Source organism: Pangasianodon hypophthalmus, chromosome 14 (genome assembly GCF_027358585.1).
Source record: "Pangasianodon hypophthalmus isolate fPanHyp1 chromosome 14, fPanHyp1.pri, whole genome shotgun sequence".
Lineage (NCBI taxonomy): Eukaryota > Metazoa > Chordata > Actinopteri > Siluriformes > Pangasiidae > Pangasianodon > Pangasianodon hypophthalmus.
This window is the reverse complement of record NC_069723.1, coordinates 22,222,635-22,242,154: the sequence shown is the minus strand read 5'-3', so window position 1 is coordinate 22,242,154 and position 19,520 is coordinate 22,222,635. Positions and strand designations below refer to the sequence as shown.

At 36.9% G+C, this 19,520-nt stretch overlaps 1 protein-coding gene across 1 annotated transcript in view; it reads right to left on the bottom strand.

Moving 5' to 3' along the window:
- Window positions 1–19,520, bottom strand: part of nlk2 (nemo-like kinase, type 2) — a 94,078-nt gene that overhangs the window by 27,469 nt on the left and 47,089 nt on the right. Inside the window, exons 4-5 of the mRNA XM_026934778.3 lie at window positions 3,359–3,465; window positions 1,265–1,350 (exon numbers count right to left, since the gene is read on the bottom strand). Of these exons, the coding sequence (XP_026790579.2) occupies window positions 1,265–1,350; window positions 3,359–3,465 (193 nt within the window). The remainder of the gene's footprint in view (window positions 1–1,264; window positions 1,351–3,358; window positions 3,466–19,520) is intronic.

Genomic DNA, 19,520 nt, shown 5'->3' with positions numbered 1-19,520 from the left:
TTAGCATTAGCGAGGTCAAAACATTACTTTCAAGCACACTCGGACATTCAACTGCTTGAAAGCCAAATTTTATACACATGCAAAATTCTCCTCATAATTATTTATGAGGATGTGAATGGGTGTTGGGGGCGTGTCTAGAAAATGTCTGACAAGAGGCCATTCCAAATACAAACAAAAAATCCAGACTGGAAGGCGGGTTTCCAAACTGCTTTTTTTTTTCCAATCACGTAATACATTGTGCTGAGACCACAGCTTAAACAATTTTTTTTTTATAAATTCTGCATGTTTAAGAAAGGAAAAATATTGACTATTGCACCTTTAAAACTCACTTTTAAATGTCACTGTTTCCATGTACACGGGAAAATGTGTGTTTTGTCTTCCAATGATGACCTACCTCTTCACAAAGTACTTAAATTAGCACTTGTTATTTAAAGAAAAAGAAAAAAAAAATTAAATTCATGTCACGTATGTTTTTTCATACTATACTAACCGCCGCCACTGAGTTTTTAGACTGATTATTCTTAGTCTGTGACCTAGTGAGCCAGTATGAGGGTGGATTTATTAATAGAGACTTCAAAGCACTTTTTGAGTCGCTCTGGATAAGGATGTCTGCCAAACGCCATAAATGTAAATGTAATGTTTTTAGAAACATTGACGTCACAGCGTCACTGCAACTTTCCGTTTATTTGTGTGTGATAGGCCTCCTCTCGTCATGGCTGCTGACCAGGTTGTGACTTTGCAGTCTATAATTTCTTATTTGATAACAAGGGTACATTTTAATTTCACTTGATTTTATTATTACACCCTCGGTGTGACGCATCAGAACATGATCCACGCTGTAGTGCTCCTGAATCCACAAGCCTTTTTATTTACGTGTAACCTTAAGCAGTAATTCCACCTCACTGGCAGTTCACACACATATGAATCCTCGTGTGTGTTATTTTTTTTTTGTTTTAATTTTATAACTTTGGGTCATTTTGGTGCTTTTCCACATTTCCCCTTCTCCACCACTCAATATGCAGCTCTTAATGTTATTTCTGAAACACTTCACATAACAGTTTATGGCGTACTACTGTCACCTTTTTGCATTTTCATGTGGAGATATTTTTGAAAATGCTGGAATTTTTTTAAAATGAGGACTAAAAACTATGCGTCCATAGAGTCATGCTTCCATATGCTATTTTAAAAATGCTTCAAAAATATCCATATACCTGACGGATGAGGCCTGAGTGTGTGAATGCTGACACTGAAGGACGATACTAACCTTGAGCACACAGTTGCTGTTGACCAGAAGGTTGCCAGGTTTGATGTCTCTGTGCAGAATGCCGGCGGAGTGCAGATACTTCAAACCTGAGGAGATGATGACAGAAACCACGGTCAGAAAATCCATCAGACATCTGAAGTGCTGGTCCTGATGTCTGACAAATTAAAGGAAAACCCAGTGGCTCTGTGATGCTGTGGGGGCATTTATTTATTTTGTGGGCATGGTTTGTCTCCACTCATCCTCTTAGACTGAACCATCACCACAAATCAATGACTACAAAGTTCTTCTAACTGATCATCTTTATCTAATGATGGAACTTTTCTATCTGAATGGGCGTGGTCTCTTCCAGGATGACTCCGCCCCCATCCTGAGGGCACGACGGCTCACTGAATGCTCTGATGAGGATGAACATGATGTGATAGTAACCTACATTAAGTTATAAGCAGAGCTGTCACGTTTAAACTGGTGGGAAATTTCCAGCTCTGATACATCCTATGTCATCGAACCTGAAAGTAGTACAGCCAAAGACTCGTCCCCAATTATCTGGTGCGAGTTAACACAGACCCGCAGGAATCATAGCAGTGAAGCCTTTTCCATTTCACTGTCTTTGAGCCAGATAGCTCATGATAATTGGCCTCAAAGAGCCTCATGGACAGCTCGTAATCGCACTCGGCAGACCTGCACGAGCAGCACGCTGACAGATCATAACAGGGATACAACAGAGAAATAATTATATCTTATGATTATGTGCCACAAACCACATAACACTGTCTGAAGTGTCTATAATATTTACTCATTCTTTGTAGTGTGCTGAATGAGGTTTGGAACGCAGCCCTGTTTTCTGGTTGATACCAAATCTGCTAACAGGAACATCCTAGCAGCGGAAAGAACAGAATTTTACCATAAAACGCGTCTTTGCAAAACCCGCTTTGCTGTTAGAGATGGCAGGATATCACTTTTACTTTCCTGATATCGATACTGAAACCTTGAGTATCAGCTAATATCAATACCAGTCCATACTGCTTTCTTTCAAAACTATCACGCTTTAAAATATATATTTTTAACTTTTAACACAAAAAATCATTTACATTGTAAATATAATAAATACAATAATGTATAAATATAATAAAAATCATTCTAAAGAAATGATTTCTTTTTCTAAAAGAAAAAAATGGTCGAGTCTGTTTACATGTAAACATTTCTGGTTGCAAATATAAACTTCCTTTTCAAAATCCAGTTCCAGTCTTTGTTAAATATCTGATATGTTTGCTCTGATATCTGATCCACTTTTTGCTGATATAAGCCCAATATCGATATTGAGTATCGGATCAGTGACATCTCTAATTTTTTTGTGTTTTTATTTATAGATATGCACCATGCAACAGTAAGAAAATAACAAGACAAAAAGTCCAGTATGACGGCGACTTACCAGCTAATTACCAGCTAATTACCAGCTAATTACCAGCAAATTACCAGTGCGTCCATTTTTGACAGACCAAAGAGATCACAGTCTTGTGTCATCTTGTTTTTTTATTGGCTCACAAGCCCGAGGTTTACAATTATACAGGTCAGAGTTTACATACTACACGTCGCCGAAACAAAGCGCAACGAACCGAGTTATTTCCGTTAGTGAACTTGCTTTTCGGCTGGATGAGTTTTATTCACTACTTTAGCTGAAAAAGCAGAATAGTGTAGCTTTTAATTCAATTGTCTCCTGTGTTGCTGTATCAAGGGATCAAAATGGCAAGTACTACTGCGGAACTGTAGAAGTTGGAACCTCTGATTGTGGAGACAGCACAGCACAACCCATGTTATGAAATGTTCTTATGCTAGTAGATTGCAATAGCAATATTCCACCAGAGGGCAAAGTTCCACAATCGTACATCCTGTAGCTTTAAGGATCTGTAACATGTTTCACCACAGATGAATTATGTATGAGTTCTCTTTGCCTCAGAGGAGCTGGAAGAGAAAGTCTTGATTTGGATAGTATCTGTGGGTGTGTTTGACTTTGACCTGGACATATGTGAGAGGTAGTGCGTGTGTGTGTGTGTGTGTGTGTGTGTGTGTGTGTGTGTGTGTGTGTAGGTTTCTTACCTCGAAGGATCTGGTAGAGAAAGACTTTGACGTGGTCGGAGCTGAGGGGTTGCGGAGACACGATGATCTTATGGAGGTCACTCTGCATCAGCTCCGTCACCACATAGCTACATTAGGGGCTTAATTAAGGAAGAACACAGCTCTATAAATAACAGCAGGAAGTGTGCACGTGCACACACACACACAGCAATGTCAGTGTGTGAGAGATTAGCTAAAAGCAGGGTGGTTATCAGAAGGCCCTAAGGGAAGTCGATAGAGGGAAAGATGGAGGAGAAGCTCATTTCCTGCCCCATGCCATGCTAATGGACAGTATCGCGGCTCGGCCCATCTCTATACAAGAAGCAAGAGCAACACTAAACGAAACATCGAGTGCGCTAGGCAAAAGCTCTTCGGGGTACAAAATGCCGCAAAGATCATAAAGAATCCCATAAAATGGCTCTACAGTGACTCTCTCCTCTCACATTTTCAGACAACGCAGAGAGCTGGAATTGTTCGAGCTTCTGTCAGTAAACACAGGACACACAGAACGTGTAAGAAGCCGCTTACATTTACACTACTACTGAGTATTAACAAACAAAAATTTTAATAAAGACACTTCATTTATTCCCTCTAATTATTCTTCTTCAATGCACAGAATGTCAATAATCACATTTTTATTTTACAATTTTACATGTGAATTTCAATTTATTTAAAAAAAAAATTACTGGGCCGGTAAGTTTATATGTTTGTACTGCCACTCATAGAGAGAATCAGCTATACCCCGTGTTTCTGTATCACATTAAAGCAGTGTAAGACTTTTTTAATATATAAACCTCACTGTCTCTAATGTCTTCCTGTCGCTGATATTACGCTCCGAGTAAATAACCTCGCTCTTTACCTCAAACTGCCTCGAAATGCTTTTCTATCCACCATTTAACCAGTAAAACTTACAATGTCACTTAAAAATTAAAAATTGTAATCGTTGATGAATTGTTGTGGTATAAGAGGAATAGCTGTTATTGAATAATAATCAGTTTTAGTATGGTCGATTCGTGTCGGGCCACAACACACCACCCTGGTGTTAATTATTTTCCTATAGCAGCATGTCCCACAGTGTTGTATTCCTAAATTAATGAACTGATACATAATTATAAATATGTGACAACGAAATATGCAAAAAAACCCAAACAAACAGACAAACAAAAAAAAAAAAAAATGCAACAACATGCATGTATTCAGAGATGTTTATCCTCATCAGTGGAGTCACTGGGATTAAAAGGTTAAAAACACACGTGGTTTAAGGTAGACTGCTGGTTTCAATGCTTCAAATATTCTTTTTTTCATTTTGAATATATTAATATTGTGAAAATTTTAGTAGTACTCAAAAGGTAAAATCTGTTCTGTGTTGTGTTGAATATTTGTTTGGCTTTTTTCTTTACATTTCAAATTAAAAGAAGAAGAGGCAAAAGGGTAAAAATATTAAATTAATTGATTAATTAAAATATATTTCTTTATATATTTTATATATTATTGCCTTGTTGAGATTCAAACATAATTTCCAGATAATAATAATGATAATAATAATAATAATAATAATAATAATAACAACAATAATAAGCAAAAAAAAAAAAAAAAAAAAACTTTTTTCAAAAAGAGGAAGAAAAATTAAGAAAACAAAGATAGCCTTGCTAGGCAGGTCAGGTCAGTGTGTGTGTGTGTGTGTGTGTGGGGTTTATGTTAAATCCGCAGTCCAAACTGATACACACTCAGTGAGGAACATTTCTGCGTGTGTGCGCATCAGCACCAACGCCAACACTCAGCGCTCAGCTTCACTAAGCCACAGAGACAGCAGCCACAAACACACACTAATTTCAAACCCTTCACACTGGCACCACTGCACACCTCCTCAACATGAATGTAAGCCAGCTCATAACACATAACACATACCACATTTCTGTCAGGCAGGATAATGGTTATGAATTAAAACAAAACGGACAAATGAACAAATGGTTCATTTAAGTATGATACTAATTATTTTCATTCGATGTCTTAAAGAATATCCTCTTCACTGGAGTAAAGATATCCTGGCTAGTGAATAAGATGTACAAGAGCACGTGCGTGTGTGTGTGTGTGTGTGTGTGTGTGTGTGTGTGTGATCTACTGCTGACACTTCATAGTACTGGGCAACAGCCCCCTGAAGGCTGGTTTATACTTCCCTCAACTCAGGTTTCTGCAGCTTTTAAAAGGTCAGAAAAGCACTTCTTTGGCAGTTGGTGTGTGGAAGAGGGAGGAGGGCAGGTCCACAAAGTCACGCAAATATATAAATATTTATATAAATACACACACACACACACACACATATATATATATATATATATATATAAGTCAACAGTGCCACCATGTTTGTGGACGCAGCCTTTAGGTTTGCTACGTAACTTTTTAAATTTTTAAAATAATAAAACTTTTTTTTTAAATAATAATAATAATAATAATAATAGATAGATAGATAGATAGAGAGAGAGAGAGAGAGAGAGATGGATAGATAGATAGACAGACAGACCTGGGGAAGTATAATGTATTCATGTTTATATGAATATTTATATTACATTTATATTTCTATACCTTTTAATACAGTTGATTTTTTTAAAAGCACTTTTCTAAGCGCTCCACTGTGACCAAAACAAAAAACAACCAAAAAACCCCACCAAGTTTCTGCACTCTACTCACTTCTCAAAGGATTACATGTAAAACGTATGCTGGTGGTTAAGAAAATACAACAAAAACAGCAAAAAAAAAAAAAAAAAAGGTGTGAAACTTTTTCTACGACTTTATTGAATTATGAACGGTTTTCTGCATTAATAATAATAATAATAATAATAATAATAATAATATCCATTCATAAATTACATAAACATTTCAAAATCACTTTAAAAACTATTAATTTTATCTAATTTATTTATTTTATATAGCCTATTTTGTACCTTTTGGATGTTTTCCGTCCTCACTTATCACAGCTTCCCATAGCACTACCTGTAAAACATGTGCCGGTGATTTACATGTGGAGAAATAAAATGGGCATTTAATTATCATCAGTTCCTCCATTCAGATGATTTTTTCCTACAGACTCGGATTTCTGAGGTTCAGAAATTCGCAGGTTTAAAGTTCATCTACTTTGGCAGGAGGTGAAATTTAGCATCGCTGGAAGCTCATTTCTTTTTGACAAATTCCAAAATGCTTACATCTGCCCGAGACCCAAAAGCAACCTTCCATAAGCACACCAGCTAGATGTCTAAATTCTTTAAAGCACTGCCTGATACCCTGGGCTGTAAAGTGTGTGTGTGTGTGTGTGTGTGTTTGGCAAAGCTGATAGAGATTAGCTTATGAGGCGAGCGCAGTTGCACGTGATGCTGAATAGGAGCTGCACAAGAGAGCTTTTGTCACGTATCTAACACAATTAGCCTCATGCAAATGACAGCCAAGCTTGAGTGGCTCGCTGAAATGCAAACTACACATCCTCCGAGGCATGCTCTTCACCGGGTGAGGGAGTTAAAACACACACACACACACACACACACATACACACATGGCCTGGAAGTAGAAGCACTGGAGCAGATCACAGGCTGCAGCTCCTACCCTAAATTAACGCAACACACACACACACACACACACACACAAGTGCCTTATCACAGCAGTCACCATGCCAACTAATACAGGGCTGAATGGTGGCCTAGGCGGAGCTTCACCTGTGGTACATAAGCCCCGCCCCCTCTCAGGAACGACTAACTGACAGACGAGAGCTGAAGAGAGAGAAGTTCCCACAATTCATTTCCCACAGTGGCAGCATGGGGAAAAAACATTAACCACCACTCACCTACTCCATTTACTCCAAGTGCTTTTTTAGCTCCTAAACAATCAGGTTGCAAGTTGAAAGCAAGCCAGAAAAATAACCATGGAGGACAAAGTGCTTGTGAAAAAAACAGTCATTAGTGAGCCAATATGAGCAGATTTATAACAAAGTATTTCATTTCTAATATTCTAGTGTTGTAACTAAAAATAACAACAGGTGTATGTTTGGGATGTTCACTAGTACATGATGTGACATCTCGCTTTAACTTCATACATTTAAGTCGCACAAACAGCTCAAAATCGCACGATTTTTCTGCCGCCAAGCTACAACAAGACACCAGCCTATTTCAGCTTACAGCATATTATTCAGTACTACAGTGAAAATAACAGCAAAAGTGAAAATTGTGTGTAGTTTAGTAGAATCTTGAAAGTCCTGACCTTTTTTTTTTTTTTTTTTTCCCCAAGTATACATCATTACTCTCATTGACAGAGAAACGTGTGTAATCCCACGACACACTGCGAGCTCACGTCAGTTGTAAATGATTAAAAGGAATGTGCGGGTTTACAAGTTGAACAAAACTCAATTAAGATTTCAATACATTCAAATATGAATAAGGCTATAATTTTATACTGCCACAGTTTTATCTTTAGCTATCGTTATATTATCTACAGCAACAGTCATCAAACTGGGAGAGAAAAATCGCCTAAATTGTATCTCTACTTAATATGCTTTATAATTTTGTCAACTGCTTCAACCAAATGTAAAAAATGGCATGTGTTTAAATTTAGTGTTTAAATTTAGTAGCTGCTGTTATTAAAACTAAACTAAAACGAAAGCTGCCTTTGGACTTTCCTAAAGATTTAAATAACTATCATGTTCATGTAATGTAAGTAAGAGATGAGTGTGAGATGTTTTCCTGTAAATTTTCACCCTACAACCTGCAAATGTAATATAAATAATATAAAATTTACAGCAAATGAATATCGTCCCCACATATAATACATCAATGTCCTTGTTTACTAGTAACAGGCACTAATTATTAATTAATTAATTAATAATACAATCAATTAAAAATACAAAACAAATCAGTAAACACCTGACAAACAAACAAACAAAAACATATCAGCTGTTAAACTCAAACAAAAATAAATTGTTGAACCCTTACGAAAAACATACAAGCCCCTCCCCAAAATACTCAAAACAAATCAGCTGAAAAAAAAAAGACCAAACAAACAAAAAAACAACCACAAACAGTCAACTGCTAAAAAGAAAAATTTAATTAAAAATACAAAATCCCTAAAACAAGCAAAAAACAAATAAAATAAAAACCAAAACAAATGAGTTAACCTCTAGATAGATAGATAGATAGATAGATAGATAGTCGATCCCTAACACAGGGTAATTTTTTATTTAAAAAACTTATTTGACATTAATTACTTTCCCACTATTCCAGTCCCAAACGATTAAACATCAGATTTAGATCAAACGAGAGAAAAAGAGATCATTAAAGAAGATAATTGATGAAGCTCTGCATTTTCTCTGTAATCGAGCGAGACGGCTGTTATTTTACATTACAGCCTGCAGCCACGTCATTGTACCTGAGAGGCTCGATCTTCATTAGTGCTGTAGCGTCCTCACACACACACACACACACACACATACACACACATACACACACACAAACGCATCAATCCTCATTAGTGATGTACAGAATAATAGGTACTGAGAACAACAATATATCCCACACACACACACACACACACAGAGTTAACTTGGGCTGAACCGAGTTCTCACAATACAACTCTATAATACGATTCCAGCTGCAGAAACACGCTGACCGACTGTTAATTGCCCTGTGGGGTGTGTAGGGGGAGAGAGAAACTGCTGCTTCTGTGTTTTCTTTAATTAAACCCTGCGCATCTAGCCGCTCATCGGCCACCGAGACCCCAGCATCAGGCTCGTACGCATCATCATTATCACATAGCTTCTCTGAATTTGCACTCCAGCTGTGAGGTCGTGCGGTATTAATGGATCAAAACGCAGCCCCGCTGCCCTGACCGCTCCATTTTTCCTTTTTTTCTGTGCCAGAAACTAAATATATTCTGCTGGGTGGAAGAATTAGGCTTCATGCAAATTTCAGGACGCCTGTTCAGCGATTTTCCAAAGCCGAAGCCATATAGGCCTTTTATAAATTACATCCAGGGGCTGTAATACATAATAATCTAAAGTGCCTGAACATGTCATTTTACACCATTAGAAATCATCTGTTAAAGCTATAATGCGGAGGTTTTTTGTTCAAACTGATCAATTTAGCAAAAAATACTATATAATCTGATGTTCTGCTGCAAGTCACCCTGACAGTCCTGTAAAAGTAATTCACGTTGTCTCAGAGGTCAGATTCAGGAGGAAATTTGTACGCATTCTTCACACACCACCTTAAATTTGTCAAATGTCACCAAAACCTAGCCTTAGGCACAAAAGAAGTTCAACACCATGGTGACTGGCAGGAGCTGAGAGATAGTGCGAGAGTGTAAATAAGCAAGAGTGGAAACAGACAAGAGAGGAAAAAGGTTTCAAGAATGATGAAGTTTTTTTTTTTTTTTAATTCTTTCTCCAGGTTGGTGGGAAGCTAGTGACAGTCAGTCAGGAGTTTGTATTTCTATCCAGTTGCAAAGGTGTCTTAGCTAGAGACCTCAAGTTTGTGAGGTTTAATGAGTTTCTTTGTGGTTTTTTTTCTATTAAACAAACAGTTATATCTCAGTTAGTGAGGGATTCATGCCCTTGGCTCGCCCGATCTGTGCCTTTTTATCCTCAGACAAGTTAAAAAAAAAAAAAAACAAGCAAAATTCGATGGGGAAGCCTCCACGGCTAACAAGTCTAGTCCTTCTTATTACAAATTGGTATGCCTCAAATGTGTATGTATGTATGTATGTATAAATATATATATATATGTGTGTGTGTGTGTGTGTGTGTGTGTGTGTGTGTGGCCGTGAGTGGAGTAGAGTAACGTTAATAATAACGTTACAATTCCCAGAATACTAGCACAATTAAACAAACAGAACAAAACTCTTGCGCACTCTTTCCCCGGGTGTGGTGTGTTCTCGGGGCGGCTTGTGATTTATTTAACTGCACCCGAACCTGTTGTGTTCATTACTAACATGAGCTAAATTAGCTAGCAAGCCCGCTGGCTTAGCATTAAGGTTATAAAGCTACAAGTTTGAAGTACAACGTGATTTACTTCGTCGCTGTACTGAAGTCGGGTTTTTAAGTGTCTGTATTTTACTTGGGGTTTCTTTCACCTCATACTTTTTACTTTTACTCAAACATTCAACTCCCTATATTTCCAAACTGTTTTTTTTTTTTTTAAATTGGTACCTGCTCACTGTTCCCTTTAAAATCCATGTATGACTTATATTTACTGTTGCTGCTGTGAGCAGCCATTTTGATTGATGTCACTTGCTGAACTCGGGGTTGAGGAGACCTTCCTAAGTTAATGAGTAGGAATTCTGAGTTGAGGGAGCGTTTTCTTTGTTTTTTTTTTTTCTAGTTGGAATTTTAGTCGAATGCAGCATTAGTCTCTTGTCCGATGAGCTACCTTTAACTAAATAATTTACATAAACGCATGTGATTGGATAAACCACAACAGAAGATATGATACAGATTCATGTTTATAACAATGGAGTGGCCGAAGTATGGACTTTTTTTTTTTAACCTCCTACATTAATCGGTTCTGCTACAGTATTTTTCGGGTGCTCGATTCAGTCCAGTGGTCCACCTTTTGACGACTCCTGCTGCAGTATTTTAAGGAATCCTTCTGTCGGAGAGTTCTACCTGATACAGAAGCACAACATTTTGTATCAAAGCTCATACACATGGCTTACTGACTAATATTAATGCTGGCAGCCTCCTCTATAAACTCCGCCACGCCTCGCTCTGCTCGCACGCGACAGCAATCTGCATGCAAGGTGCAAATTCTCACACCTTTAGCATACTCTGCCAGTAAAAACAGCTCTTATAGTGGAGGCGGAGGCCTTGTCCACACCCTCACATCCTCACGCTCGCACAGCCAGACGCTCGGCGTCTCCACGTCAACAGGCGGCACCTATAGAAACACTTCAGCGATGTTCAATTTCCACACGAGCGCCGAGGCCTGACCTCGTCCAGCAACCTGGAGAGAAACTCATTATCTTCCGCCGTTTGATGTTTTATGACAATGTCATATGCAGTGGCACGGAGTCAACAATGCAATCAGAAGCTCGTGAAAAAATAGCACAGTAAAAAAAAAAAAGAGACAGGAGGAGGAAAAAAAAATTACAATGGAATTAAAGTAAGCTTGTTGGTCTATATCCAGCGCAGTCTGTTGTTTTGATCTCCTCAAACAGATTTCCCAGAATCTAAATTTGTAATGCTGGAGAAAAACATGTGCAATTCTGTGGTAGCAAGGCCATATCTTTCTATGTGTACTTACTTGCTTTTTATAAACAAAAGAGAATAATTAGTCTTTTGTTTGGACCATGTGACTGAACACGTGAGGTGTTTCTTGTTGCCCAGGTGTTCCCTGTGAGACTGACTGTTTAAACAATTAATAGCTCTGAATGTCTGGTCTTGGTTTGAGCCCTGCAGGGTTTTGCCTGTGATGAGTGCGCTTGTTGTTAAAAAAGAGCAATTTTGAAGCTGGGAAAAGAGTGAAAATCAATCAGAGCCATTGCATAAGCATCGGGCATAGCCAATACAACAATTTGAAAAAGAACGAAACTGCTGGTGTATTAACAGCCAGACATCGAACAGGTGGAGCAAAAGCAAAAGAACTGGCCTTGCTGTTCCAATACTTTCAGAGGGGAATGGATATATAGATATGGATATGTAAAGACTGCTCGGGCAGCAATCCACATTTTTGTAATGTTGTCTGTCTGTCTGTCTGTCTGTCCATCTGTCTATCTTTCTAAACTGACTAATCAGGCCACCTTCCACTTTTTTGACAAGTTATTTATTATTTAAAATTAATTGCTCAAGCAAAAAAAAAAAAAAAACTTTGTTATTATAAACTGGATACTCTGTCTGCCGGTGATTTTATTTATCCATCCATCCATTTGTTTGTTTATATCTATCTATTTATCTATCTATCTACTTAATTATTTATTTTTGTTTGTGATGTTTTATTTTAAACTGATTGCTTAGGCAGCCGTCCACTTTATTATAGACTAGATAGTCTGCCTGTGATTTTCTTTATCCATCCATCCATTTGTTTGTTTGTATTCATCTATCTATCTATCTATCTATCTATATATCTAATTATTTATTTATCTACCTATTTATCTATTTATTTATTCTTGTTTGTTTGTCATTTTTTATTTTAAACTGATTGCTCAGGCAGCCTTCCACATTTTTGTACTTTTATCTATCTATCTATCTATCTATCTATCTATCTATTCATAACTGTAATCATGATTGTATTTCTATTTTCAACCGAGCAATGTCATTATAATTGGAGGAGTTATGTGCCATGATGAAGGAGGCAATAAGTCTATGAGCTGTCGCTGACATTGACAGTCATGTCGAGCGAGTGCAGGATTGTTATTGTTCTGCTGTCACTACTTAAAACAGCACATGGTGTCAAATGCATCACTGTCAAATAGATCAAGTTTACACACAACACTGAGTCTCCTAAACTTCTGAAACGACTGATGCAGGTGACAGACGATGTGGTCCAGTGGAATTCTAAAGTTAAAACCTTGTAATTCCCAAAGTTAAAACCTTATGCCTTGTTAAATTACTGTAATAAGTTAAGCAAATGTACAAAAAGGAGACAGATTTGTTCAATCTTCTAAAATCCACCTTTTTTACCTCCTGTAAAAAAATTTAAAACAGAATTGGATAGGAACTAGGAACTATTTGTCCTCTTTAGGTATGGCATACGTTTTACCTGAATTTCCAATACCCACATATCTACAGCCTGAATTTCTACTATTGGACTTTTCACAACAACATGAATATAAAGTGCCCAAGTTTTCTAACATTGTTTTTTTTCTGACTGAATTTTTACCTGTGGAATTTATTGAACCTGAATTTTTAATTATCTGGAATTTTTAAACCTATTACATGATTTTCACCTGAAATTTCTTCCATCTGAACTTACCTAGCAAAAGAAGTAAAAAAAAAAATTTAAAAAAGGTGTTCCAATATATATTCCAACTCAAAGGTTTTATACACAGTCCAACCTATTTTTGTTTTTACATATGTGAAAATATTGGACATAAATTTTCAACTACCTGAATGTATTGAACCTGAATTTTCTACTAACCAAATGTACTGAGCTTGAATTTTCTACTACCTGAATTTACTGAACTTCAATTTATTACTACCTCAAATTATTGTACTGGAATTTTCTACTAAATGAATTTACTGAAGTTGAATTTTCCTTCAACCTGACGTTTCTGCTAACCGAATTTATTGAACCTGAATTTTCTACTACCTGAATTTCTTTAACTTGAATTATCTTATTTATTTATCTTAAATTGTTGAACTGGAATTTTCTATTACCTGAATTTTTGAGCCTGGAATTTTCAACTGCATGATTTTTCATTTCTAAAAAAGGTAGTTAACACTAAAGATTTTCTAATACCCTTTTTAATCCAAAATGTCCTACTAAATTAATTTAACCTTAATACCTGAAATTTATACTAGTTTTCCTTCTGCTGGCAATTAATTAAGGAAATAAAGTAGGTGTTCCATCAAATACCTAAATCTTTGACTTATTTCTTACTTAAATTTTCAAATTCTTGTGTAATTAACTAATTTGTTGAAGTTTATACAAATGTCTAAAATTAGCCATAAACTTGATACTATGGTTGTCTTCTCGGGTTGAGCTTCTTGTGAATGTGATTCAACGCCACAGCAGGATGCAGCTGTGCTCCAAAGCCTTGACAGACTGAATCCCCGTGCTACCATCAGAGCTAATAATAGCATCAGATTGCATCAGCTCCACTCTGATTTTGGCGTCTGTGTGCTCGGGGTCACTGGATTAAAGAGGGCCGACGTCTTGCTGATAAAATCCACAGAAACGAGGACCTCAGTGAAAGAGCTGATTGTGACGCTGGGTTTAAAGCTAAATGTGAATGAGCAGCGACTAAAGGGGCCAAGGAGAAACAGGGGACAGGTGTGTGTGTGTGTGTGTGTGTGTGTGTGTGTGTGTGTGTGTGTGTGTGCACACGTCTTTATATCTTGGTATACAAAATATAAAAAGGATGCAAGGATAAAAACATCAGACAGTTTTGACCTTGTGGGAACATTTGGCTGGTCCCTGGAGGAAAAGCGCTTTTAATAGAATTAATCATCGCATTAATCATTTCATTAATTAGTTACAGTAATAGTTATGTCAATGGAGGGCGCTCATAAGAATACTAAGTTTGTGTTGGTGTTTAAAATACTAAAAATGCCAAAATATTTTCTTTAGGATACTGAGATTAAGTTTAGTATTAGGTTTAGGTGTAGCATTAATTAGCTACAGTAATAATTATGTTGACTGAAGATCTTAAGATATACGTGTACATGTGTGTGTGTGTGTGTGTGTGTGTGTGTGTGTGAGAGAGAGAGAGAGAGAGAGTTATGACCTTGAGATGACATTATATACCTAAACAAGAAAGAAAATATTTGATAGTTTGACCTTGTGGGGACTTTTTCCCAAAATGCAGCTTTTATATAAAATACTGACAGAGCCAAAATATTTACTTACTGGTTACTGAGGTTAGGGTCAGGTGTGGGCATAGTGTTAATTAGCTACAGTGATAATTAAGTCAGTGGAAGGTGTGTGTGTGTGTGTGTGTGTGTGTGTGTGTGTGTGCGCGTGTGTGTGTGTTGATTCAGGCGTCTTTTGTTTCAGAAGAGAGGCATGAGCTCCAATGGGGGAGGATGTAAATATCTCATCCCCGAGGACCGCGGCTACACAGAAACACACACGCAAGCAGAGTGCACATGTGAAGTCACACACACTCACACATACAGGTTGCACTCTACCCACCCACCCACACAGACACGCACACACATACACGCACACACACACACACACAGGTTGAACACCACCTACAGAAACACTAAGACTAAACCTGTGCTGTAACATACATCTGGACTGAAATCCACCCAATGATCAGAGCAACAAAAGGAACACAACAGGAAGGAAAACCAAACACACAAGTGCACAAAGAAACGCGATCACACCCAAACACAAAAAAAGGCCAATATAAGACTTAATGACCTCCTGGAAAGAGCAAAGCCAGGAAAAAGAATTTGTTCTTGTACAGGAAGGAAATCTGGACAGATTAAACAGAACCATCCATCATTTGGGCTAAATGCAATCAGTGGAACGGCGTAAGAGCCTGGCTGAGCAATCATTACAACAAAAACACCAAATGGAGGGCTCTCATCATTCGCTCCAAAAAAATAAATAAATAAAAAAATAAAGCAAACACTTACATGAAGTAAGAAATGGAGCGCTGTTCAGCAGCAGCCATAATTAGACTGAAACAAGGACGAGGTCTGCAGCAGAACTACATTATTCACATCGTTACTGTCTAACAAGCAGGGCGAAGATAAGAGCATGAATTAGCAACACTATTCATTCTGTATGTGTGCGTTCTTCATGTATATGAACACAAATATGCTTGTGTTATAAACTTACACTGATACAGTAACATTTCTGAAATATTTCATGAGTATTTGCAATATAAAGCAGCACATAGTTCTACTGATACAGAGCTGGACCATAAAAAAAAAAAGGAGAAGCATTCCGCCCCATAAGCAGTTAGATTTAAAAAAAGAAGCTTAAAAGAAATCTTTTTACTTTAGCATTTTTTTATTTTATTGCTTATTTGTTTGTTTGAATTTGTATTAAACATTTAATTTTAGCTTTTTATACCCTATTTGTTATGATTACCCGTCCATTCATCCATCCACCTATCTATCTATCTATCTATCTATCTATCTAAGCACTCACTCATCCATCCATCCATCCCTCCCTCCCTCTAATCGTTGTTTTTGCTGCAAGATGCATCCACATTTTATTTTCAACTTGGAAATCAATTTTCTAGGTAAATTATAAAGATATCGCCAGATTTTATTTCATTTTTCTTATCTGAAGCCTGAGAGGTGAAAAAAAGACAATTTAACTTTAATATTTCTGTAAAGGTTCTTATGTTTTTGAAAACGGTTTTATTTACAACTTTTTTTCTGAAAATGTTGTTATTATTTTGTTTTCTTGCTCTAGGACGCACCCACATTTAATTCTGAACTGCATGGAAAGCAAATTTCCTGGATAAATTATAAAATAGAGTTAGATGTTTTTTCCCCACTCAGAAACAATGAGGGGTGTAAAATTCAATTATATGGTTTTTTTTGACCAAGTAACTTGTATAACATCTACTAAATCTACCTAAATTTGGTACAAACAATACATTCTGATTAAAGAAAACACAGACGCTCTTACTGCAAGAATAACTATGTTGAGGTATAAAGTAATAAATATTAAAGCAATATTTTACCGAATGTGTAAAGCCATGAAAGAATGGAATTAGACTGTTAGGAGTATTTTCTGAGGAGCGTACATGAGAAAGCTCACCACACAGAACTTTATTTGTACCTCAGCTCAGGCTCTTGAAGGCTCTAACAGACTTCAGATCAAGAAGCTCTTGAAACACACAAGCATCAGACTCTCTGCTGAACACTGAATAAGCATCCAAATGTCTGAGAAGCTCACACAGAGACTCCAAACCTGCAAAGCGGCTGGTGTAACACCGCTAGACCATGTTAATTTTAAAAATAATATATATGTATCCATAAGTAGTGGATTTTTCCAGGCCATAAGCTCTGGTCTGGTCACACCGCGTGAGCTCGAGCTAAAAATACAGAGCACAGGAAAATGCAGTACGCTCATTAACACCGGGGCTTTTTGTTCCTCGCTCTACAGAGTTATAATTCTCGTTAATTCATGCAAACGCTTCGAATGGAAGAAAAGCCAGCTCCATGTTTGAAAGATCTTTTAAAATATTAGCTAAAAGGTTTAAAGAGTGGGAGGTAGGTGTAATTTCCTGATTAAGCCACATGACAGATTAAAACACTTGGATAACTGTAGTACAGTGTTAAAAGAAAGAAAGAAAGAAAGAAAGAAAGAAAGAAAGAAAAAGAGCTTAAAGCGAGATCAAGAGAAGAAAATGAAGGAAGGAGGGAAGGAAGGAAGAATAGCAGATTAGCATTTCTTCTGATCCTTCTCAAACATCATTCCTCACGTCCTATAAAACCGAATTTGTCAAGGAAAGTGAAATACAACAAACATAACAAAAGGGAATGGTGGCTAAACTCCTCCCTCTCTTTAATTTAGAATAATGCTAGCCAATCACAGGTACCGGTTATGACAGGCACAAATAACTGGACATTCAATGTCCTCCTTTAAGATCCCTCAAGGTCGTTCAGCCGTCCTACATCGTGAGGTGAGAACCAGTTGAACATGACGACTGGCTACAGGTTGATGTCTATCACGTGACAGAGTTATACAGCACAGACACTGGGAACACTGAGGATCGGGAAAAGAATAAGCCCAAACACTCATAACGTGCAGGAGCGAGACGAAGCAGAAAGACTGGCTATGCTAGTGCTCCATGATGGAGGTTTGATAACTCAGAGTGATAAGTGCTGATGCGGGCGACCACCAGCACACAGCCTCTTCTCAGGCTTTCCCCCGTATCCTCACAGCCGTATCAGCCGTAAGAGCAGCACGAGTTCTGAAGGACAGCGTCTAACTGAGGTCTACGTTCCCAAGGTTCTCCATTAATGGCCCTCATTACTCAGCTATATTAAGGACTAATCTTTAAGGCCAGCCCACACCTCAGCTCTGCTAATTCAACTGGATCAACTCGAACACAAAGCCCCGCTCTAAAAGCAGCACAGTGCAGCCCTGATACGACCATATATATATATATATATATATATATATATATATATATATATATATATATATATATATATATAACCTGATATAACCATACTGTATATATAACCTGATATAACCACACTGTATATATAACCCAATATAACCACACTGTATATATAACCCGATATAACCATACTGTATATATAACCCGATATAACCACACTGTATATATAACCCGATATAACCATACTGTATATATAACCCGATATAACCACACTGTATATATAACCCGATATAACCACACTGTATATATAACCCGATATAACCACACTGTATATATAACCCGATATAACCACACTGTATATATAACCCGATATAACCATACTGTATATATATAACCCGATATAACCATACTGTATATATAACCCGATATAACCATACTGTATATATAACCCGATATAACCACACTGTATATATAACCCGATATAACCACACTGTGTATATAACCCGATATAACCACACTGTGTATATAACCCGATATAACCACACTGTATATATAACCCGATATAACCATACTGTATATATATAAAACCCGATATAACCATACTGTATATATATAACCCGATATAACCACACTGTATATATAACCCGATATAACCATACTGTATATATAACCCGATATAACCACACTGTATATATAACCCGATATAACCACACTGTATATATAACCCGATATAACCACACTGTATATATAACCCGATATAACCACACTGTATATATAACCCGATATAACCACACTGTATATATAACCCGATATAACCACACTGTATATATAACCCGATATAACCACACTGTATATATAACCCGATATAACCATACTGTATATATAGACTGATATAACCACACTGTATATATAACCCGATATAACCACACTGTATATATAACCCGATATAACCACACTGTATATATAACCCGATATAACCATACTGTATATATAACCCGATATAACCATACTGTATATATAACCCGATATAACCATACTGTATATATATAACCCGATATAACCACACTGTATATATAACCCGATATAACCACACTGTATATATAACCCGATATAACCACACTGTATATATAACCCGATATAACCACACTGTATATATAACCCGATATAACCATACTGTATATATAACCCGATATAACCATACTGTATATATAACCCGATATAACCATACTGTATATATAACCCGATATAACCATACTGTATATATAGACTGATATAACCATACTGTATATATAACCCGATATAACCACACTGTATATATAACCCGATATAACCATACTGTATATATAGACTGATATAACCATACTGTATATATAACCCGATATAACCACACTGTATATATAACCCGATATAACCA